The 24,766-nt window shown below is 43.4% G+C and overlaps 1 protein-coding gene across 1 annotated transcript in view; it reads left to right on the forward strand.

Moving 5' to 3' along the window:
- ESPN (espin) overlaps nucleotides 1–24,766 on the forward strand; it is a 3,774,415-nt gene that overhangs the window by 2,710,899 nt on the left and 1,038,750 nt on the right. The window contains exon 10 of the mRNA XM_044063026.1: nucleotides 5,045–5,066. Within this exon, the coding sequence (XP_043918961.1) occupies nucleotides 5,045–5,066 (22 nt within the window). The remainder of the gene's footprint in view (nucleotides 1–5,044; nucleotides 5,067–24,766) is intronic.

Below are 24,766 nucleotides of genomic sequence, written 5' to 3' on the forward strand. Positions count from 1 at the left end.
GCCTTCCATGCTATGAGTAACCCTGCCCTTCTTGATCTCCTTCACCTTCAAAAAAGCCACTGACATCAGAACTTATACCAAACATTTTAGCTTGTATCATTATGAGAAGAATACTTGTTGGCACAGTAGATGTTTATTATTACAGTAGCATTAGATGTCTAAGATGTATCCTACCAAGGATCAGATGTCTAACCAGTATTTAAATCTTTAGGTTGCCTTCCATGGGCCTGCACATCCGAGGGGGCACGGAGGTGTGCAGGTATAAAGGCAGAAGTATGGGCACCAACATTTAGAGCTTTCTTGCCAAAGGATTACATCAGACTCAGTCTTCACTGTGTCTTCAGTGGTTCTGAAGTTGAGTAGTTTCAAGATATTGGGCAGATAAGTTCTCCATTGCGAACCTCCCTTCCACGTTTCTGTGAAAAGTGGTGATGGCTTTTTTTTTTTTTTTTTTTTTTTTTGTATATGTCTGAAAGAAAGGGAAGTAAGTACATGCTGGATTTCAAATCCCATATAGAGATTCTCACAGAGCTTATCTTCTTTGCTTATGAGAGGAACACAATGTTTGGTCGTGCTCTATATTCTTATTATTTAAAGCTAAGACCATAAGGATACAGCTTAGTTCCCCCAAACTATTTATCAAAAATAGCAGCTTAAAGCATTCACTCAAAGTGTTCAGAACACAGTGGAAGCCACAACCAGTAAAATGTAATAAAATGCTTAATTGCAAAGCAGATGCTTTATTAATGCACATTAATAACTTAGTGCTTTCATCCTTCAATAATAACGACTTCTTCAGTGTTATTAATCACATAAAAAAAATGTCCATATTTATAAACTAATTATTCCAAAACTCCTCCCTTAATAATCAGTCAATTGGCACAAGAACTGTTAAAGTGATATTATCTAAAAAAACCTATGCTCATTTTAATATCTAAAAAACATCCGTATTTATATACTAATCACTCCAAAACTCCTCCCTTAATAATTAGTTGGCATGTGAAATCATAAAGTGATACCATCTAAAAAAATCTATGCTTATTTTAATACATAAACCCTTTCATCATGATCAAGTGTTGTTGCATATTTTATTAAAAGGACACTATTACTGTATCTGATTTAAAAAAGTTAAATTAGAACCTAAAGCTCCTCATTATGGTCACTATAGAGTGTTCTGTTCTACTAGTTCAAATTTGAAACATTACCTTATCATTGATTAAAATTACAATGACTCATTTTTAAGACACTCATAATGGATACACCAATTCAATGAAGGTGCCAGTGTCACATAGGTTACAATGTACTGATTATAAAAAATGTGTTCTCTTTGTAATTTTTCAAGATTTTTGTGGGAGATGTGGGAGGTGACGCTGACACCTTACTTGACTTCTAAGTGTTGTATTGGCAATTAAAATTTAATGCTATCCGTCACCCTGGTCTCATTCACAGTGTATTCATTATAAGTGTCTTAAAAATGAGAAGTAATTTTAATTAATCTTAAGGTAATGTTTCAAATCTGAACTAGTAGAACAGAACACTATATAGTGACAATAATGGGAAGCGTTAGGTTCTAATTTAACTATTTTTAAATCAGATACAGTAATAGTGTTTTTAAATGAAATATACAAGAAAGAAGTAATCTCCGTGGTATCCCCTAAGTCTCTAACAACCCATTATACAAATATAGTAGGTCCAAAACAAAACAGTATAAGAAACTTCTGTGTGTGTAAGTTTTTCGGTTCCTGTATGTCTAGTTAATCACTATATATTAAAATTCAGAAAAAAATCAGAAAATGGTAGTAGACCTAGCAAACTTAAAAACATCCTAAATCAAAAAATAAATTATTTTGAAATAGTATTAATATTATACAGAATTATTAACTGTAGTAGGTATTCAGAAGTAATCCAAGCAGGGTAGACAGTCTGTTTCCATTCAAAAATCTTTATTAAGCACTCAGACAAGCGATCCAAACAAAACAAAAAATAAACAGAATGATAGTTTCATCCCAAACTTTCTGACTATATACCTGTTATCAGGTATGGGAGTGGTTTATTTTGTTGTGAAACAAAGTGCATTGGTACACATGTTAACAAATTCAAATCCTTTCCCCCATCCTTAGTGTGATTTTCGAGCTGGTACTGCCCTACTTACTAAATGTCCTAATAATGTAAACCTTATGCATTTTAAAAATAATAATGATATGGTACTTTGTAATAAACAGATTATTATTAAACAGTCTGTGAATTTATCAAATACATTTTAATACATGGTTGGAAATATTTAAACATTAGACCATTTGGCAGTCAAAAAGCAATTATATTTTGGCATCCAGAAAACATTTATTGTCCAAAAATTAAAGAGTAATTAGCTAGTATTGATATTAAAAATCATTTGCAGTAAGGTGGAAAAGGTATTCTATATTTAAGATAGAGAGGTGTGACAATAGAAGCATATTATACACTAGTATTAAATATATATTAAATATTTACCATGGTATTAATTAGTAGTAGTGTATGATATGTTTCTTTCATCACATTCCTGTTGTAGACCATGTCAGGTGTTAACATCTGATGTGTTTTGCTGACATTATCATTTCTCTGCATTACCCTTCTGATTATCCACTGCACCATTAGTGTTAATAAAATGTCTAGTTCCAGTCATTGCTTACTGAAGACTTTAAGGCATTCACATTTTTTTCAGATTTAGAGGATTGTCTTATCTTTGAAGACTTGTAAAGCTAATAAACAAAGAAAGTGGAAAAAAGTGCCAAATGCAAACTGATAACTAAACGTAAGGCACTGGAAGGTTCACCAGAATAAAATCCACTGTTTTATTGATCGCACACGATAATAAAAAAGTGTAAAGTACATCGAGAACACATTAACTGTATCACCGCATTTTCATCACAAAAACTTCTTCAGATGAGCATACCAACTTCCAAAACCCCTTTAAATACAGAAACATCCCCAGCTTTTTTAAAGCTGTCAGGTGTCTTAAGTATCTATTCAGAAACGTAAACTCAGTCTGGGTTTTCATATCAACTTTCAGAAGTCTTCTGTCATCCCATGTCATAGAATGATCTTCCTGGGATGTTTGCTGGACTCTGCCTTGGGAACATACCTCTCAACCTGGAAACATCAAAAATCTGGACAAGGCCCATGAAAAATAGGTACAAATCTGTACGCTGATTAACATCTAATTTGCATACATAATTATGTAACCCCACCCACTCCAATGTAATTGTGGGATACCAACTTTCAAACGCAAATTGAAGAACAGACAACCAAAACATGGCACCAGAGTCCCTCTGCAGCCATTCCAGTGTCCTCTTACCTGGCTATTTTGCCCCATTTACCATAAACACTAATGTATGCATACTGCTTTACTTCTACAATGATTTGAATTTTATTTTTACATTTTACAGCACAACAATGCAGAAACACTAAAAGACATCATCTGGTAAAAGCAATACTGTCTCACAATGAAAATAGGCTTGACATAAAACTTTGCCCTTGAAACTCACATTCATTGAAACCCACACCACATCCAAAGAAAATGCATCTGACCAGTGGTGGATAAAGATTACCTTTGGGCTGTTTTCAAATCATTGGCTCCTTGCACACAAAACAAGAAACATACATGTGTTCTTTTCTTTATACACCTTCCTGACTTTATTAAATTATATTCCTTGTATAATACAACACACATGTTAGAGCGCATTTTAAATTTATTGTTTGAACATTTTACCAGTAATCTGTACTGTAGGCAATGAAACAAAACACATGAACCAATGACGACAAAACTGCACAATTCAGAACTTTTCCATCATAAAAGTCTGCTTCCACACCCACACTATAAATAGAATGACAGTAGTGTAAGCCATAGGCATCTTGCACAGCGTCTCACACTTATTTTCAATTTCATTTTTTGGGGGGGAGGGGACAAAAGGTCAAAAACCAGGAGGACACATTTTAAACATTGCTTGTATAATTTTGTAAAGTTGCTAGAATAAAATGTTGTGCTACCAATGAGTAATTCTTTTTAAGTGACATGTCCTGTGTTCCAGCATCCAAATTTGTGTTGTTCAAACAGATACTATTTGAGCTGGGAATGTCCCGATTTTTGCTGCATATTTTTGGTCTGTTCCTCATAAAATGTGTGGTTTTCTGGCAAATCAATGAGGACTGAATTCACTAAATAATAGCCTACAGTTGAGCTTTACACTTCATATATTTCAGAAAATACATGGTAACAGAAAACCTTTTGTTCTAGCTAAGTTTACAAGAGCAATATTTAAAATCTGTCCATATTTTGGGGCCTCTGTCCCCATATTATTTTTGGCTTTGTCCAGATTTCTAGTGTTAACAGGTTGAGAGGCATGAAAGCAATGTATGGCAGTAATCATCCTGTATACATCATATTTCTGTCCAAAATCAACTGCAAAACTCGTTTACATAACAGGTAGGTAGTTTTGTATTGTGTAAATCAGGTGCCACTAACACTGGATGACTTGCTTTTATGTAAAAAGTCAATCTGAAGAAAATAATACTGCATACCGTCAAGTTGTTTTTTTATCTCTTACATAAATTGTTTGCACTTTCTTAGCAAACTACAACATAGAATAGTAAGACGTGTTTATAATCAATACATGTGTTCTGTTTTCATGTAGAAACTTGAATTATCTTAGGTAAATTGCTTATTTGCAAGAGTAGCAAAACAGAACCCTATAAAATTGATCCTGATCACATTGTACAACTGGCAACTGCATTTATATTTCATTAATTAGTGTATTTGTAAAAGCAGTTGTACTATCTTAAAATAAAGCACATTCAAACAAAAATCTCTCAGATGACTTTTCTCTAATTTTCTAACCTAGTTATTAATTATCCCATTTTCTACACACCGGAAGCCTTAATTCAATGATCAGAAAGTGTCCTGTTTTGTATAGCAGTAAATGCACACACACACTAATCCAAGTTAAATAAATACTAACAGAATGGTCCTGATGTTCATCGTGTTTCACTGTTGCAGTCATGACTGCAGGGTTCTCCCCTGCCGGCAGGCAGTCCTCGGTCGGCCAGAATCCCAAATTCTGGGTCCGGCATCGGCTGCTCAGCCATGCTCCCTGACGTCAGAGCGCCAGGAGTACAAAGCTGACAGCCAACGCCATGTTCTCCAGTCTTTCTTGCCGTGCGGTGATAGCAGTTCGCAAGTGCCGGTCGGCTGACTCCTGACAATTTTTTCTAAACGTACTTCAGTCAAAAGACTTTCTTCTCCTACTCAAAGCTAAGTACCCGTTGAAACTTTTTCTTGCTCCAGTCCGATGTCAGAAAAAGTTAATAATTGTATTTCATGTGGGAAGCAAATACCTCATAAGGATTTTCATTCTTACTGTATTCCTTGCTTAGGCCCTGACCAAGACGGTTTTGTGCTAGATTCAATCAACGTACAATTAAACGAAGGTACGATTTTGCATTTCATTACTTCGGTAGGCGTTTTAATTACAAAATGTCGTCGGATACGGTTCCGGCTACCGGAGTTCACAAACGACGCAAGGATAAAGACAGGCCTCCGAGGTCCAAATCAGACGATATTGGAAAAGCAGAGCCAGCTTCAGGTTCGGCCGTCGTCAGTGAGGCGCTTTTGCAGCCCCTGTCGTCGGCCATTTTGGAACCGATGGCCGAAACGGACTCCCACAAGGAGCCAACTAGGCCTTTGAATATTTCTGTTGCAGGACCTTCGGACAATGCTCCTTCGGATGGGTCCGGAGCCGCTGTGCAGGTACCGGCTTCCGAAGGGGTTTTCAGGCCTACTCAGCTTCTAGTAAAGGCAAAGCCAAAGACAAAGGCAAAGACTCCTTCCAAATCAAAGACTGCAGCCCAGGCCTCTTCTGATCCGGCACCCAAGTCTCAGAAACAGTTACTCAAGATGGCTGAAGACTTACTTACTATGATTAGGGGTTCACATCCCCCTCCAGATAAAAGGCCAAGGCAGGAAGTGTATTATGACTCCTCTGATCAGGCTTCTGTTTCTTCAGTTTCTTCTTCTGACCAGGAATATTCTTTCCCTCCTTATGAGGATTCTGATGCTGAGGAATCCATTCCTTCAGCTTCTCCCCCTGAGGATTTCTCTTTTGGGGAAACTTTGCATGAAATGAGGGAACATTTTCACTGGGAAGGACAGGAGTACTCAGAATCTAAGAAAAGACTTAGGGATTTTCTTCTTCTTCCCCAACATAGACCCCTGGCTATTCCTTCTATTTTGGATATTGTGGATGATGCTTTTTCGGAGGCTAACTTAACACCTGACTCTTTTCCTCCAGCTCCTGTTAAGCCAGACAGATATTATAGGGTTCCTGATTCCCACCAGTTTTTATAAAAGAATCCTACTGCTGATCTTGAAACCATTTCTCAGGGTCCTAAGGGGGTTAAGGCCGCTTCTGCTAAAAACCCCATTCCCACTGAGAAGGATTCCAGATCTTTAGAAAGATGGGGCAAAAAAGTGTACACTTCTGCTACTTTATCTATTAGGGTTTTAAACTGTCAGTTTCATATGCTGAAATACCAGCAATTTCTTCTGTCTGTTTTAAAACAAAAGATCTGAAGTAGGAGATTCATTTGTCTGCAACCTGTGGGTTATGGATCCGATATCGGATCCGAACCGGCATGGTTTACCAGCTATGGATCCAAGCTCTCAGCTCCTCCCCTCACCCATAATGCCCTGCTCTACCCTCATGACCTCAGATCTCGTTTGCCGCGCATGGTGACCAGATTGTTTTTTCCAGCTCTCCAGCTAAGTGCTATATTTAGTGTTTAGAGTACTTAAATTTAAATTTTTTTGGTTAATTTTGTGTGAAAGTGTAGGTTTCCCTCTTGTATTATTACTTTTTTTAGAGTTTAAAACTTAAATTTATATCCCTCCCCTCGCTGGTAGCGTAGTGTGTGTTGGGCCTGTGAGTGGTTTTTTTGTTACTTTTACTTTAGTTCTAGTAACTTTATTTGTTAGTTTGGGATGTCTGAGCAGCCCAAAGCTATTTTTCTAGTGCTTGAGTGTGGCCATAAGCTTTCCCAGCTGATGGCCACACTGGTGTTAGATGCCTGGGGTTGAACACCTCACATCTGGATGTTCCATTTGTGCAGGGTTCAACCCCAGGGCATTGAAGGAGCGGAGGTCCAAGCTTGTTTTGAGGGTCTCTTGCCGGACTCGGCTCCGCCTCCGCTCCTTCGGGGTAACTGCTACCACGGTTATTCCTCTCCGCCCCCTCCTCCTCCTGGGACTCAACCTCCCGTTTCTGGTTCGGAGGAGAGGGACGCTAGGAAAAAGGACCGGAGGGAGAAGCACCATAAGCGGCGGGCCGAGACCTCTGTTTCGGCCCCGCCAGCCAAGCGGGCTTCTCCCGCCCCTTGTCTGCTGGCTCTCCCCCTCCTCGGCTCCGGTCTCCAGTGTGTTTTTCACCGGGACCTGAGGAGGAGGAGACCCGATCTCCGTCGAGGCTATCGAGGAGGCACTCTAGGCCTACCTCGGTAGCCTCGTCGAGATCAACTTACAGCCTGTCGGACGCTGATCTGGACCGGATGATGACAAGGTTCATCCAGGCCCAGATGCAGATGGGAGTGCTCTTGCCTCCCCCCCCTCTGGGGGGGAGCTCAACCCCCTTTTTCAAGCCAATTGCTCCTTCTCCGACCCGCTACCCGGGTTCGGAGCAGTTGGAGCCGAGCAGCTTCGGAGCCGGGGGTGGGTCGGCGCCGATAGTACTTGGTACTTCGGATCCGACCCTGCCCTCGAGTGCGTCGGATCCGACCTCTCGGAGCCTGGATCCGAGCCTCGGATCCGGGGGGATCAGTGCTCCTTCGGCGCCGTCTGTGTCGGAGCGCACTGTCCCTTCGGATCCGAGCGCTTCGGCGCCGGCTCCGATCCACTCTTTGGATACGAGGGGGAGCCGATTGTCAGATCCTTTGGTCGAGGTCGGCTCCCCTTCGGCTTTTGATGTAGTGGAGAGGGCCCTGTTGAGGGTCTCCGGACCCCGGCACTTGTTTCGGCTTTGTCCCGCGCTCCCTCTGCACTGGGTCAGGCTTCCACCATCCGGCCCTTGGGACAGCCTGCTTCTGTGCCCCAAGCTGTTCCCCTGGAACAGGTTGCTGCTTGCAAGGAGTCCTCTGACAGCCCCCCAGAGGATGTCCCTCGCAAGCATACGTGCAAAAGGAGGCACATTGACCCCCCCGAGTCTCTCATGGAAGACACGGATTTGGAGGAAGGGGAAGGCTCCCCACGGTCACCCCCCGAGGATGTCTCATTTGGAGACATCATGGAAATGCTCCGCATAAGGGGGGGTGGTCTGCCCCCAAGTCTTCCTCGGACGAGTCCGTTTTCTTGGAGGCATTTGAAGCGGGCCCGTCTACCTCTTGGGTGTCCCCTCCTGCCGACCCCCTGGTGGACCTCATTACCACCAGGGCGTGGAAGGAACCGGACACCGTGGAGCCAATCCCCAAGAGGCCCGACCGGATCCTCAGTCCACCGGCTGACCGTGCCCATTGGAGTAAGGGGCCTCCGGTAGATGCCATGTTGACGGCGGCGGCCACCAAGAGGGAACTTGCTCAGGAGAGTCCCTCAGTCCATCCCCCGAGCAAGGAGTCTCGGATGATGGACCGCTTGGGGAAGCGGATGTTTAGTTCAGCGACCTTCTCGGTAAGGGCGCTGAACTACCTAGCGTAATTAGGATGCAGCGCGATCTCATTAAGGAATACGCTGCATCTCCCCCAGAGTCCATGTCGGAGGAGGACAAAGTGCTGCACTCCACCCGCATGGCCACTCTTAGATCTGTTACCAATACCTCTATGCGGCTACTCTCCCATGCTATGGAAGGCGCCGCTAGAGCCGCAGGGGCAGGTCTAGTCACTAGACGTCAGGCCTGGCTCCGTCATTGCGATTTCTCAGAGCCCTTCAAAGAGTCATTTGCGAACGCCCCCTTTGATGGTTCTGCCCTCTTTGGCAAAACCGTTCGCGACACTTTGACCCAGAGCGAGAAGGACGGGAAGACGCTGTCTGCCGTCGGAATCCGCTTCTCTGCACCCCAGAGGCCCTATTCTAGGAACCAAAAGGGTCAGAAGAAGATGTGGTTCCGGAAGTCGCAGCAATCCCAGCCTGCTCCGGACAACCAGTCCTTCCGTGGCAGAGGAGGACAGGGAGGACGCCGCCCTAGAGGCAGAGGAGCTCCCAGGAACTTCGGGTCCAGAGAACCCTTCTCTGAACGGCCGCCCGGCTGCTCCACTCTGGAGGCAGTCAGGGGACGTTTTTCGGGGCACCTAGCGGCATGGGAGTCCATAACATCAGACCGCTGGGTTCTCCAGATTATATCCAGAGGATACCGCATCCCATTTCGTCACTTACCAAAAATGAAGTCCCTCCCAGACGTTCCACCCGGTCAACGGGAGGCCGCTTTGGCAGAAATTGGCCATCTGCTAAAGAAAAGAGCCATCCAGCCCGTCCCCCCAGACCAGTTCGGATCAGGGTTCTACTCCAGGTTCTTTTTAGTGCCAAAAAAGACGGGGGATCTAAGACCAATTTTAGACCTTTCTCTCTTGAACCTGGCAGTTCCCAAGGAGAAGTTCCGAATGGTCACTCTGCAATCTATTCTCCCCCTTCTGGGGGAAAATCACTGGATGTGCTCCATAGACCTCAAGGATGCGTACTACCACATTCTAATGGACAGGTGCTCCAGGAGGTTTCTCCGCTTCCGGCTGGGAGCCAGTCACTACCAGTTCCGGGTCCTTCCCTTTGGTCTCACCACAGCCCCCAGGGTGTTCACCAAAGTATTAGCAGTGGTAGCGGCCCACCTGAGGCTTCAGGGGGTGCAGGTCTTTCCCTACCTGGACGACTGGCTCCTTACCGCCCCAACAAGGCATCTACTACTATTGGCGCGAGACTCCTTTCTTCATCTTGCTCCCAGTCTGGGCATCACTATAAATACAAAGAAATACAACCTAGCACCCACACAGCTCATAGATTTTATAGGGGCCAGGTTAGACACAAGGAGCTTGAAAGCCTTTCTCACTGCGGACAGAGTTCAAAATCTGCAGCTCCAGGTGCGGGCCATTCTCCACTCAAATTCAGTTCCGGCGGAGTTGGTCCTGGGGGCTCTAGGGTCCATGGCGTCTGCTATAGCACTTCTTCCTCTCGCCAGGCTCAATATGCGCATCCTTCAGTGGACTCTCTTAGTACAGTGGTCGTACCTTGCTCTTCCCATGCATCATCCCATTGCGATCAGCAAGGCTTGCAGGCAGTCCCTCCTGTGGTGGCTTCACTCTCCAGATCTCCACGGAGGCCGCCCATTTTGTGCTTCTCCCCCTCTCGCCACGGTGACCACGGACGCCTCCCGCCTCGGGTGGGGGGGGCATTTTGCAGGCCAGACCGTCCAAGGCACGTGGAACGATTCAGAGACCTTATTGCATATCAACGTTCTAGAGATGAGAGCAGTGCTCTTAGCGTTGCTAGCACTTCAGGACTTTCTTCCCTTGGGAACAATTGCAACTCAATCGGACAACATGTCGGTTGTCTGGTATATCAACAAGCAAGGAGGAACCAGGTCTTACCCTCTTTGTCGAGAAGCCATGAGAGTTTGGGAATGGGCTATCTCCACCAACCGCTTTCTCATAGCAACGCACATTCCGGGTCGGTCCAACATCCTGGCGGACAAGCTCAGTCGCACCATTCTGACCCCTTACGAGTGGTCTCTCAATACTCAAGTAGCGGAACGCATATTCGCACGGTGGGGAACTCCTTCATGCGATCTTTTTGCCTCTCCCTCAAACACCAAGTGCGACAGTTTTTTCGCTCTGATACCTCCTCCAGGAGGTTCCCCAAGAGACGCTCTGGTGCATGCTTGGCCACCCGGTCTTCTGTATGCTTATCCCCCCCTTGCCTCTGATGCTCCAAGTTCTTCAGAAAGCCTCTCGGGTGGGGTGCAGAATGATTCTCATTGCTCCGTTTTGGCCTCGACAGATATGGTTCCCCGTCCTAAGGTCTCACTCGGTGAATCCCCCTTGGATTCTATATCCCATTCTGGATCTGATATCTCATCCATCCCGCCTATCTCCTCCGAACCTGGACAACCTGAAGCTGACCGCTTGGCTGCTCCAGTTCCACTCTTGATCAGGACTCCCGGTATTTCGTCCCCTGTTAAGGCGATCCTGGTGGCAGCTCATAAACCGTCCACTAGGAAAGTCTAACGTAGCAAGTGGAAACGGTTTTCTTTGTGGGCGGAGCGGCAAGGCCTGAACCCCTTCACAGTTCCTCTCCCTTTAGTGCTTGATTTCTTAACCACTCTTTTTAACGATGGTGCCAGCAGTTCCACAGTCAAAGTACAACTTGCGGCAATTTCACATTATCACATTGGTCATGACTCCAGTCCACTCATGTCGGCCAAGTTGTGTAAAATTTTCCTTAAAGGTACTTTCCTTCTCAGGCCCCCTGTCAAACAAGCGGTTCCTCCCTGGGACCTTTCCTTAGTTCTCCAGGCCTTGACCGCCCCCCCCCCCCCTTCGAACCGGCGGCTACGGTAGATCTCAAATTCTTGTCGTTCAAGACTGCCTTCTTAGTAGCCATTACGTCGGCCAAGAGAGTTTCAGAGCTCCAAGCATTATCAGCTAAACCTCCTTACTTGGTCTTTCATCCGGACCGTGTTTACCTCAGGACCAACCCGTCCTTTCTTCCTAAAGTAGCTTCTGAAGCAAACATTAATCAATCCATTAACCTCCCTGTTTTCTTTCCTAAATATGAAAACAAAGGTGAATACAAGCTTCACTCCTTAGATGTTCACAGGCAACTTAGATTTTATCTAAACAGAACGGCTGGTCATAGGCAATCCCACCAGTTGTTCATTTCCTTTGCTAAATTTAATTTGGGCAAGCCAATTTCTAAAGTCTCTCTGTCTCGCTGGATTTCACAATGTATCTTATTGGCTTATCAAGCTTCAGGAAGGCCCACACCGGAGGGTGTACACGCCCATTCAACCCGGTCAGTCTCTACCTCGGCAGCCTTTAAGGCTAGGATTCCTCTAGATGATATTTGTGCAGCAGCCACGTGGGCTTCATCTCATACTTTTATTTCCCACTACAAGTTGGATCTTGCATCTAGGGTAGAGCATCATTTGGCTCCGCGGTGCTCCGGAATATCCTTCCATGATGGCCGCCCAAGATTCAGGTAGCTGGGGACTCTGTCCCACAGGTTGCAGATAAATGAATCTCCTACTTCAGATTTAGAAGTTATGTACTCACCATAACGTTCCATCTGAGTAGGTGTATTCATTTGTCTGCAACCATCCCGCCCTCCTATCCCCCTGGCCTTTCAGTTTCCTGCATATGGTGTGTTACCCTTTTCAGGGTGTTCTTGCTGTTGGCAAACTCGATCTGAGGTCATGAGGGTAGAGCAGGGCATTATGGGTGAGGGGAGGAGCTGAGAGCTTGGATCCATAGCTGGTAAACCATGCCGGTTCGGATCCGATATCGGATCCATAACCCACAGGTTGCAGACAAATGAATACACCTACTCAGATGGAACGTTATGGTGAGTACATAACTTCTAATTAACTTCCATTTCCACCTGTGCAGATGATAAGGAATTACATGACTTAATGCATGCCACTGAACAAGTTGGGAAGCGTGGTTTACACTGTGGATTTGATGCCTTGGAGGCTTCTTGTAGGGCTGCTGCCTCTGGCACAGTCATTAGAAGGCATGCGTGGTTAAAGGAACAAAACTTGCCAGATCAAGTAAAAGCTAAATTATTGGATGCTCCTGTTCAGCATAATGTTTTGTTTGGATCTAAAGCTGAAGAGGTGATAAAGAAGATGGGGGACAAGGCAAAATCCATGCAAACGGTTAAAGATCTCTTACAAGTACAGCCACCCAGATTTAGTAGGAATTGGCCTACTAAAAATTGGTCCTTTCCCAATTCTAACAGGCCTCAGAGAGGTAGATACAGACGCTCCCATGGAAGGCTTCAAACGCAAGCCTCTTATAGACCAAGACAGTGGACTGCTTCCACCCCTAGGGGAGGAGAGGACAGGTCGCAAGCTCATAGAAAACAGACTCAATGACTCCCTCTGTTGGGCTGCAGGAACTTCTTGCCTGGAAGCCCCTCTCGGAGGAAAACTTTCTCTTTTTCACCTAAATTGGACTCATATAACCCAAGACAAGTGGGTTCTGGATGTGGTTTCAAGAGGTCACAGATTCCATTTTCATACCCTACCAAGACCAAGCGGTTGGCCGGATCTTCCAAAACATCAATGGTTAGAGGCCTTAAACCAGGTGGAAGCTCTCTTGGCTATGAAAGCCATAGAACTGGTTCCACTTTCAGAGATGGGACAAGGTTTTTACTCAACGCTCTTTCTAGTCCCCAGAAAGCAAAATTCATGGAGACCAATTCTGGATCTGTCAGTCTTGAACACTTTTCTCGAGATACCAGAATTCAAGATGCTTACTCTACAGCAGCTACTTCCAATGCTGACCAAAAATGCATGGATGGTAACTTTGGATTTAAAGGAGGCATATTTACACATTCCCATCAGGCAGGAATGCAGAAAATACCTCAGGTTCAAGGCCGGATCGAGGCACTATCAATTCTCTGCGCTGCACTTTGGATTGTCTACTGTGCCCAGGGTCTTCACCAAATGCCTGGCTCCAGTAGTAGCTTATTGCAGACTCAAGGGAATTCAAATTTATCCTTATCTGGACGACTGTCTTATTCAGGCAGACAGCAAGGATGTCTTACTCCAGCATCTAGAATTTGTTCAGAATCTTCTCAAGTTCTTGGGATTCACTGTAAACATAAAAAAGTCAAATTTGACACCCTCACAACAGATAACATTTCTGGGTGCTCTTCTCAACACAACAACCCAGATGGCATTTCTGACGTACGAAAAACAATTACAGCTGGCTTCAACTTTCAAAACCTTGGCAACATTAACTCAGCTATCTGCAAGGAAATTCCTGCAGGCTTCGGGTTACATGGCCTCCTGCATCCTTCTCGTACCATATGCAAGACTACATATGAGGAAAATACAGTGGTACCTAAAAAGTGTATGGTCTCAGCATTGCCACAGTTTAGACATACAGATTACCGTCCTGCCTTGTCTTCAAAAGGTATTCCTTTGGTGGTCCAAGGCATCTACTCTAAACAAAGGAAAGCCCTTCAGTCTGCCTCCAGCCACTCAGATACTAACCACGGACGCCTCAGATTATGCATGGGGAGCCCATTTTCAGGGCAACTGTCTGCAGGGCCTTTGGACAAAGGATCAGAAGCTCCTGCATATCAATTTAAAGGAAATGTTAGCCGTTCAGAAGGCTCTATTGGCCTTCAGGAATCTTCTACATCCAGGACAACTACTGATGCGGACAGACAACACCACAGTTATGTGGTACATAAGCAAGCAAGGGAGATCTCATTCCTATCCCCTTTGCAGACTAGCCATGAATCTATGGAACACAGCTCTAGCTTGCAAACTGGACCTTCAAGCTCAGTTTCTACCAGGGAAGCAAAACTTCCTGGCAGACAGTCTGAGCAGAAACCTGTCGGACCCACACGAATGGATGCTGGACACCGAAATATTCAAGATGATTACAGCAGTCTGGGGATGTCCTCACATAGACCTCTTTGCATCCCACCTCAATCATCAACTACAGATTTTTTGCACCAGGACATTCCACGAACTAGCTTGGAAAGTGGATGCTCTATCATTCAGTTGGAGAAACCTCTCGGGGTATGCCTTCCCGCCTCTACCTTTTCTTCCACGGGTGTTATTAAAGATCAAACAGGACAAGCCCAAGATGATAATCTTGCTGGCCCCAAATTGGCCTCGACAGTTTTGGTACCCAACACTGAAAACCTTTGTCTGAGCCCCTTGGGTTTTACCACAGACTCGAACCTTCTGTCCCAACACCAGGGTCAGGTTCTGCACTCCCATGTCAAAACTCTCAGCCTGGCGGCATGGTTAATCCAGGGTCTATGATTCATTCTCTCCTACCCAAGCAGGTTATGGATGTCATTTTAGAAGCCAGACGTCCTAGCACTAGAAAATCTTATGCAGGAAAATGGAAAAGATTTTGCTCCTGGATGCAGGCTCGGGATTCAGATCCTCTTATTCCTAACATTCCTCTGATTTTACTTTACCTGACAGACCTCTTACATAAGGGTCTCTTTTTCTTCCATAAAATACATGCCTCTGCTATTTCTACTCATTATAATACAGACCCTCCAATCTTTTCCCACCAGCTCATGAGACAGTTTCTCAGAGGAGCTAAGAACTTAAGGCCCCCTAGATCTCCACCCATTCCTGCTTGGGATCTCAACTATGTTTTGGAAAAGCTCACCTTACCTCCTTTTGAGCCTGCTGCCACATCTGACATCAAGTTTTTATCTTGGAAGACAGCCATCCTGTTAGCTCTGACCTCTGCCAGGAGAGTTTTGGAGTTGCAAGCTCTCATGGCTGTAGAACCTTATATTATTTTTCATCAAGACAGGGTGTCTTTAGGGACTAATCCTACTTTCATGCCTAAGGTGGTTTCCAAAGTGGCTCTAAATCAAACTATTCACTTGCCAACTTTTTTCCCCAGTCCTCAAAATAAGGGGGAAAGGATCTTGCATTCCTTGGATGTACACAGACAACTACGTTTTTACCTGGACAGAACCAAGGACATCAGGAAATCAGAGCAATTGTTTGTTTCTTATGCTTCAAGTTCCCAAGGTAAAGCCATTTCAAAACAGACCATTTCTAAATGGATTGCTCATGGAATCAGATTTTGCTATTCACACCATGGAAAGCAAATCCCAGGGAGTATAAGGACTCACTCTACCAGAGCTGCTGCCACTTCAGCTGCCTTCCTCAGGGGAGTTCCTACCAAAGACATTTTGGAAGCTGCAACTTGGAGTTCAGTGCATACTTTTTCCAAGCACTACAGTCTACCTCTCTACTCTAAGTCTAGGGCAGGCTTTGCTTCTGCAGTCTTACAGGGCCTTTTAGCCACCCCCTCTACTTTATGACCACCTCCCTTTTATTCTGCTTTGGGATTCAACCCTACAGTCATGACTGCAACAGTGAAACATGATGAACATAGTACAGTTGTGTACACTTACCATAAATGTAGATGTTCGAGTGTCTTCACTGTTGCAGTCTGGGTTTCCCTCCCTCCTGTCCCCTCTTATTTTTTTCCTTTGTGTGGTTCCCTTCTTCTGAGGTGTATTTGCAAAGGGTATGGGATCTTACTCATTTTGGAACACCTGACATCTGGGGCAAGAAAATCTGGAGAACATGGCGTCGGCTGTCAGCTTTGTACTCCTGGCACTCTGACGTCAGGGAGCATGGCTGAGCAGCCGACGCCGGACCCAGACTTTGGGATTCTGGCCGACCGAGGACTGCCTGCCGGCAGGGGAGAACCCTACAGTCATGACTGCAACAGTGAAGACACTCGAACATCTACATTTATGGTAAGTGTACACAACTGTACTTTCTATATATCAATAAAGGCACACGCACTACTTCAAGTTCAAATATGCAGCAATAATTTGATTCAAATCCTTGCAATTGTGTGCGTGACCAGAAAGAGTGGAACAATAAATGCAGCAATGCAATTCAAAGTAAACTTTAGCTAGCTGGTCTCATCTCATCCATAAATGCAGTAGTACATAATTCAACAACGGAAATGTCTCATCTATAAATGCAGCAGCACATAATTCTACAAAATGGTCCCATCTATAAGTGCAGTAGCAGTCTGTCACACACACACCTTACCGTTGCTGGCATATCTCCGTTTCAGTTGCTGCCATTAATCCCTCTGTTTCTGTGCTGCCATATCTCAGTTGCTGCTGCCATTAATCCACAAAGGTTGCTACTGGCTCGGCGAACTGCTCTGCACAAGCGTTTCATTGCTGCCATTAATCCGTTTCGTTCGTTCCTGCCATATCTCCGTTTCTTAATCCACAAAGGTTGCTACCAGCTTGGCGAACTGCTCTACACAAGTGCTTCCTTCCCGCCGTTTTACAACTTAAGTCAGCCAGCCGGAAATGATGATGTGAGCTCTTTGAGCTCAATTCCGACTGGCTGGTAGCCTGACGGAGCTGATGTCATTGCGTATGTGATGACGTCAGCTCCGACAGCGAGAAAATTTTAAAAAAATAAAAGAAAAATCAGAAATGAAGGGGTGCCACTCGGGAATTGTGGCACCCCTTCATTTGGACCCCAAAACTCGGTAAAAACCGAGTAATTCGGAACGGTTGGGAGGTATGCTTGGGAAGAGTCTTTCTTCATCCAGCCAAAGTTGACGTTTCAACAGTTTTTTTCTGAGTTTCTCTAGTCAAAGTCATGCATCTGCAACAGAGTTCCCCTGGATTTTGGGGTTTTCATGTCAGACTATAGACAAGGAAAATACAGTGGTACCTCAAATCAGTCTGGACTCAGCATCTACACCCTTTGTCCTTTCAGATCCCAGGTCTCGGATCTGTAAAGATGGAGACTGTATGGTGGGTGGACCAAATAGCTTAAATTCAGATCTTCCATTCTCTCTTCTGACCTCCCTAAAGTCAGTCAGTCACCACAGATGCATTAGACCTGGAGTGAGGAGAGTTTTTCAAAGGGGTAAAAGGGAAAGCTCGGTGAGATCCTGGAAACAGTCTGACGCACAGAAGTGTCTTAGGGATTTTGACTATCATCAGTGCTTTGCAGGCCTTTAATTGCCTGTGGTCCCCAGCACTTCTGCAAAGAACAAACACCACCACAGCGACATGGCATGTAAACAAAAGGGGAAGTTAACCAGATCTTACCCTCTTTGCAGACCTGCTGTGATAGCCTGTGAGGTAGCAACTCAGCTTGATTTGAATCTTCAGGCTTCATACATTCTGTCAGAATAAAACCTAGTGCACATAAGCTCAGCAGGGCCATAACAGACCCCACAAATGCAAACTTCTCATTCATGTCTTCCAAGAATTGAACTAACTGTGGGAAACACCTGTAGTAAATCTGTTTACCTCCTTTCAGAACAGATAACTAAAGAAATTCTGCACCAAGACTCCCTGGAAAACAGGCCTGGAAGTCAGATGCCTTCTCATTCCCGTGGTTAGGAATGTTCCTTTATGCCATACTACCCTTTCCACTTATATCTAGAGGTCTTATAATGATCCAGATGAACTCTCCAGAAATTGAGGTGGTGACTCCCTTTTGGCCAAGGCAACAGTGGATGGTTACTGTTGCAGTAGCCTTAGATTCTGTTCATTCAGTCTGTGCGAACTGGTATATTGTTCCTCTAGCCCTAGGTTGGATCCAATCTAGCCAATCTAGTGCAACAGCTTCATGCCCTTCCCTAACATTTTCACACAATTCCCTGCTTCTCCCCGACTAACCTAGATCTCTTTTGACACTTCCTGCAGCAGCAACGTGGATCTTAGCAGATAAATGCTTCGCCTCTTGTTTGTGGTTTGGAATTAATTCCAGTCTTTTGACCTTTGTTACAGAGGAATTTTTCTTCAAAGGAGTTAGGTAGATTACCTGTTAACTTCTATCGCATTTTGATGGATTCCTTTCAGCCTTTCCTCATGCGGCCTCACCCATCTTGTTACTGTCTTTTTTAGAGTAGTTCTTATGGTTCTCAAAGTTATTATAGTTTATTGTTTATCACAATTTTTATAACTCGCTGAGTGCCTTGCCATTTTTTTCATCTTGTTGTTAAGTGTGTTTCTGACTTTAGCTTATAGATATATATATATATATATATATATATATATATATATATATATATATATATATATGTGGGTCTACTTCACATGGTTGACAAGCCATTTGATCGACTTTCATTTGGTCGACAATTCATTTGGTCGACAAGCATGTTATGTGGGGGGCTGTGCCCCCCACACACCCCCAACTAAATATATCAACTCCAGGGTCGCACAACATTGGGGAGGGGGGCAAATCTGCCTGTCGACCAAATGAATTGTCGACCAAATGAAAGTCGATCAAATGGCTTGTTGACCATCTCAGGTAGACCCATATATATATATATATATATATATATATATATTAGTACTTAGATTTGAATATTGTTCAGTTAGTGTACCAAAGATATATATGACTAATATGGAGAAAGTTTCCAGCTTCAACAAATGCTCCAGATGGGGCATAATCTTCCCCCACAAGACCCCCACAAACTTTGTGTTGTTTGTTTATGGGTAGCACATCTTATTGCCTCATGCAACTTCAGTGCTGCCTTTGGGCCCAGAGGCCTCTCAGACAGGAGGAATATTATTGTTAAAGGGTTCCTTCCTCCAGATCTGGGGCCTGTCAAAACCAAGAGATCTTCAGAGAAAGCCCTGAGGTCCAAGGATCCAGAGCCAAGAAAGTGGTTATTTGACTCTTCATTTCCAATTTTGACTCCGAAGACCTTGAGACTCAAGGAACATGTGGCTCCAACCCCAACATATACCCCCCACCTCTGGATACAAAGCCAATGGCTCCTATTACTATTCAAGACTCTCAAGAGAGTGGAGAAACCTGTTTCAAGGTCCTTTAAATCTTACAAAAGTGCCTCTGAAGTTGAGTAGAATCTTCTGTTGCACAAGTTTCTCAGAACTCAGATTGAGATGGGGGTCATTGTGACTCCATCGGCACGGAAGCCAATTGGATCCTTACATTTCACCCCAATCCAGGCTCCCTTACCTCTCCATGCTTCAGCTCTAGTCTTTGTGGATCCATTTGGTCATCTGGATCCTGTGGCATGGGAGTCATTGATCCAGGTTTCATCAGTTGTGGGGATTTTGGCTCCGACTCATTTGTCTTGGTTCCTATTGGATCTTATGATGGAGTCTGGGAACCAAGGGATTGGGTGGATGAATCAGTTTTTATATTTGGAGGTATCAGCCTTTGACTTCAGCTATGGTCCCCTACTTGGATTCCACCAGAGTCATTTTCACACTCTTCCTGTGAGGAGTTGTATTCACCCATGGGTGCAGTTTGTTCGGATCTCACCAAGGTAGAATTGTGCTTCTTAATGCTGGGGAGATCATTTCGCCCTGCAAGGCAGATCCACAGGGTCCTAGAACTACGGTTCCAGCTCATGATTCCCACTCATTGGGTTTGACTTCTCAACAGGTATCATCCAGGCGATCTTGGAGTTGGTATATTTAAGTTCCAAGGGGGGGTGCAGCCCCCATGCTAGCAGTGTCAAGGTAGGTTTTTTTTTTTTTTTTTTTAATTATTCAATGGTCAACATTTCAAATGTCGGCCATATGGTCTTCGACATTCTGAAATGTCGACCATATGAAGTAGATCTGTTTTTCCTGATTACCAGCCTGCTACCCCTAAAAAGGGAGATAGAATATATAAAGTTCATCAGTCTTTTTAAGGTTTAAACACTCTTCCAAAACCTGACCCAGCAGCTATAGCTTTAGTTAATCCTACTGCTGCTAAGCAGTTAGTTAACTCCTATCCTAGTCCTTCCAGTAAGGATGGGATATTATTGACAGATAAAGGAAAATAGTGTATTCTCCTGCAACTTATTTTCAGAATTTTGTATTGTCATGCTCGCATGTTAATATTTATTCTGACTAATTGTAAAAGTATGAGGAATGTTTGGTCTGCAGCTTCTTCTTGTAAAGAAAAATCTCCTTTAAATTATTTAGTTTCTTCTGTTGTACAAGTCACTGCTGTCTGTCTGTGGTATGTGAATGACTGAGTTGATGTTCATCCAGGGCTATGGCCTCTGGTACTTTGTGAAAGTTTGCCTGTATGCATTCACAGAACTTCCCAAGATGATGAGAAAAATGAGATTGTATTTTCTCTTTTGGATAGAGATGCATTTTATGGTTTCTTTGCTGCAGAGGTGATTAAAAACTGTGATGAAAGGGGTAAGTTAAATCAGGGAATCGCTAAGATTTTACTTCCTTCCATTTTTTTTCAGTTTTTGGATTCGGTAAACCCCATCCAATTTTAGCATAATGGCAAGGGTTTTCCAAAAAGAATTTATGAACCCCCAAAACCAAGAACAATCCAAGTAGTCAGTTGCACTGTTTAAGGGACTCGCCCACCCCACTTCTGCCCTGGCGGTCCCTTTTCTCTTTCCAAAAGTCTGAATCTCTACTTTTCTCTTTGTAAACAGATAGTTTCAGACAAATGGGTACTGAAGATCATTCTTCAAGGTTATAGGTGGAAGTGAGAAGATATTTTCCTTTCCATGAGGTTATTCCTTATCCACCAGACCATACTGTTTTATTCCCACCAGGAAGATATAGAACCAGTTCCCCCTTTCGAAATTGGGAAAGGTTTTTTCAAGGATGGTTTTAGATTCACCAAAAGAAGATGTTGGAGATCAGTTCTGAATTTTTCTTCTTAGACCTGTTTGTGATAATGTCTGTCTTAAAAATTGTTATCTCTTCTTCCTCATTCAAGTTTACTGGTAACTCTACATTTAAGAGATGCTTATCATCGCATTCCTTTTCATCCAGACACATTATCAGTTCTCTGCCTTACCCTTTGGATTTTCCACTGCATTAGGATCAAGCTTTGCTTGGACCATTCTTCACGGGTTCCTGGACTCTTCTCCTTCTACCTCAGTCAATATAATTAATATAGTACAGTTGTGTAAGTAAACTTATCATAACAGTAGATGTTTGATTGATCACTGCTGGAGTAGCCACTTTCTCCCTCCATCACCCTAGTTTTTGGTGTATTGTTTATGCCAGAGTGTGGTTATTTATTTTTTGTTCTACCTGTCAGTGTCCTTTCAGTGCTGAGCCTTCCTCTTTCTGTTGGCAGGAAAGCTCAGCTCAAGCTGCGTGATGGTTTGGGTGTGTGGAAGGTGCTCTGAAGCTTTGGAAGCTGGCCAGCTGTTACATCCTTAGGAGGATTTATTTTTTTTATTTATTTTATTTTACATTTGTTAACTGGGGGTGTCTGACTGAGCCAAAAAGGCCCTTTTTCAGCAGAGGTCCTGGGAGAAAAGCTCCACAAAGATAAATTACAGACACATTTAGTTATTTAGACATGATCAGTATACACACAAATTACAAGAGACATGTTTTTTACAGTGGTATGCGGCACATAAACAGTTACAGTGGAGAGAACAAACAAAAAAATATTAATATAGGATATTATTATAGGATATAATCCATATATCTAAGGCTACTTCAGCAGCGATCACCTGAATGTCTACTGTTATGATTAGTTTACGTTGTGAAGCTGTATTTGATGTACTTAGCACAATGATAGATTCTTTTATTCTATTCCATCCAATACGAGAACCTACCCTCCTTCTCCCCCCCATGCCATTATGTGGATCTAAGGACCTATACTCTGTGTCAAAGGCAGTACAGATGTACTTAACAGCATCAAACTCGATCTGAGATAGTCAGGGAGGAGCAGACTATTATGGGTAAAGATTTGGAAAGGGCTTCAGGCTGGTGCACTAGATCCAAGCTGGGATTTGAGGGCCCATATGTCATATATGATGGACTGCAAAGAAAGGATCTATCATTATGGTTAAGTTCAAAGCTTTCATTTATATGGGTTGTATCCTGCTAAGGATATAACAGCCAGTCAGCTTCTAAAGTTTCAAGGCATCTTCCACTTGCCCAAATTATTACTGAACTGACTAAAAAAGCAAGTTTGGGTGCCAAGCCCTTCAGAACTTTCCTGGCACTGAAGAGTTCTTCTCTTGTGGACTTTAGAGGATTGACTGTCAAATGATGCTTTCCGTTGCTAGGCAGATAAGAAATAAATTCCACTTTTATTTTTTTACAACATAAGTTGTGCTTTTTCTGGCAATAATACTTTAAAAGCTAGGAAAAGGTGTTTTTGATGACTGTCACATGACTTCTAATTACTTTAAATGTCAGTGTCACTTTTTTACTTTTTGTGGTATTTAGTTGTTTAAACTAATTTAAAACTACTTTTGCTGAAGTAAGAAATGTTTTATTTTGCATTGGGGGACTGGGTAAGTGTTTTATCTGCATTTTACTGTTTTTTTTTGTCAGCACAAGTAACTTTTTTCTACTTACCTGTTTTACTGACTACTGCTGCTAGGCTTCACCAGGAATAAGGCATCTGTTTCAGCTTAACCATGGAACAACCTACCATTTCCTTGGTTCTTCATTCTTTCAGCCACAAAAAGAAGAAGAAGAAAATTAATTAACAGCCTTTGCTAGGCTGCTAAAATGGCCTCAGCCACAAATGGGTGACTCTTACCTGGTCATTACTGCTTCTTCAAACCATACATCTTTTTCCTTGGCTCCCGCTGATGTAGTCCCTACAGCCACCATGGACCACGGGACAGGCAGCCACTGCCACTCTTGTTTATCATAATAGAAAGGGCAAGGAATAGCCATCTGTATAGCCAGAATGCTATGCCTATTTGCTTCTTCAGAAATTACTTTCAAACAGAAGCAAAAACTTAGATAGCTTCTTCTGTCTCAGTCATTTTGGACAGGAGTGATTTATTATATTTAGCTCAGGCTCTTGACCATATGAGTTTATCTGTTTCTGTAAAAAAAACAATGATTCTTCAGTTTTTTAAGAGGTTCACATTTTTGAACATCAGCATGTGAGAAGATAGATTCTAATTGTCTCCTCGGATTTCTTGTTCATATTTTGGAGTATGTGGCTTCTGCAGACTCTTTGAAGGGTTCTCTTTCTCTGAAACTATCAGAGCTTCCTTGTGCCTGGCTTAGACACCTGTGACTACAAGACTTGGATTGCTTCTAAAACCATCTGGCTGCTATGTATTTTTTACTTATTTTTTTTTTTGCACTTGCTCTAACTGTTTCAATGCTATTTAACACTTTGTTAAAGAAATTCCATCTGTTTGTTACTGTACTGCTCTTAGGTTGTTTTAACAGTATTCTGATATTTCCTAACCTTCTCTGATACCGCAAAAGCTGTTCTGTGTTTACCAAAGTTCTCCTGAGTTGGCCAAAGTGTTTCTAAGTTTTGCAAAGTTTGTGTGTGTTGTGAGCATTTACTTATTTACAAGGATTCCTGATATTGCAGGAATTCTGACTTCTGTTGTAAAGCATTTGTTAATGCACTTGAGCTCAAAACCAGTTTGTTTTACATTAAGAGGGTTCTTTTGCACTCTGATGGGAGCAGAGAGCTGAATTCAATCAATCCAAGTTGGGAACTACTGGTCAAAAGCTTATTGGGTTTTTATCTAATTGGTCTAAGTAAGACTAACTTTGTAAGTCTTTTATCCTGCTGGTATAAAAGCCTTGCACAAATGTGGTTCCCTGTGCTTGCCTATAAGTAAACTTCTCCAGTTTAAAATCATGTGTAGGAAATGCTCTCCATAATCTCCCACTGTTCACAACTGCTTGAAGAACTGCCAATTTGCACAGAGGGTGGTACCACTGCAGGTCGTCTAATAGTATATTACTAAGCACTCTCAATTTGACCTTTAAGTGACTGTCCCCTACTCCTTCCCATCTAGAAATTTTTTCCTTGCCTTACATAGCATAGGCTAGATTCAGACCTGCCGAATTTAGACTGTTTGGTATCACTGTTCTCTTAAACCGGCCATCTTACATTAAGAGGGCCTCCCTGCACTCTTGTGGCAGAAGTGTGTAGATTAGGACTCATCTGAGTTGGGGATTGATGGAGAAAGGCTCAGTCTGGGGCTTTCCCATTGATAGTTGTATTAAAAACTGTTTGAATTCACCTATAGATAAGCCTCACATTTACCCGTTGCTGCACACTGTGCAGTGGGGTTTAGCAGTGCCCTATATAGATGCAAATGCATG

This window comes from Protopterus annectens, chromosome 2.part1 (assembly GCF_019279795.1).
Source record: "Protopterus annectens isolate FY-2018-M chromosome 2.part1, PAN1.0, whole genome shotgun sequence".
NCBI classification, from domain to species: domain Eukaryota; kingdom Metazoa; phylum Chordata; order Ceratodontiformes; family Protopteridae; genus Protopterus; species Protopterus annectens.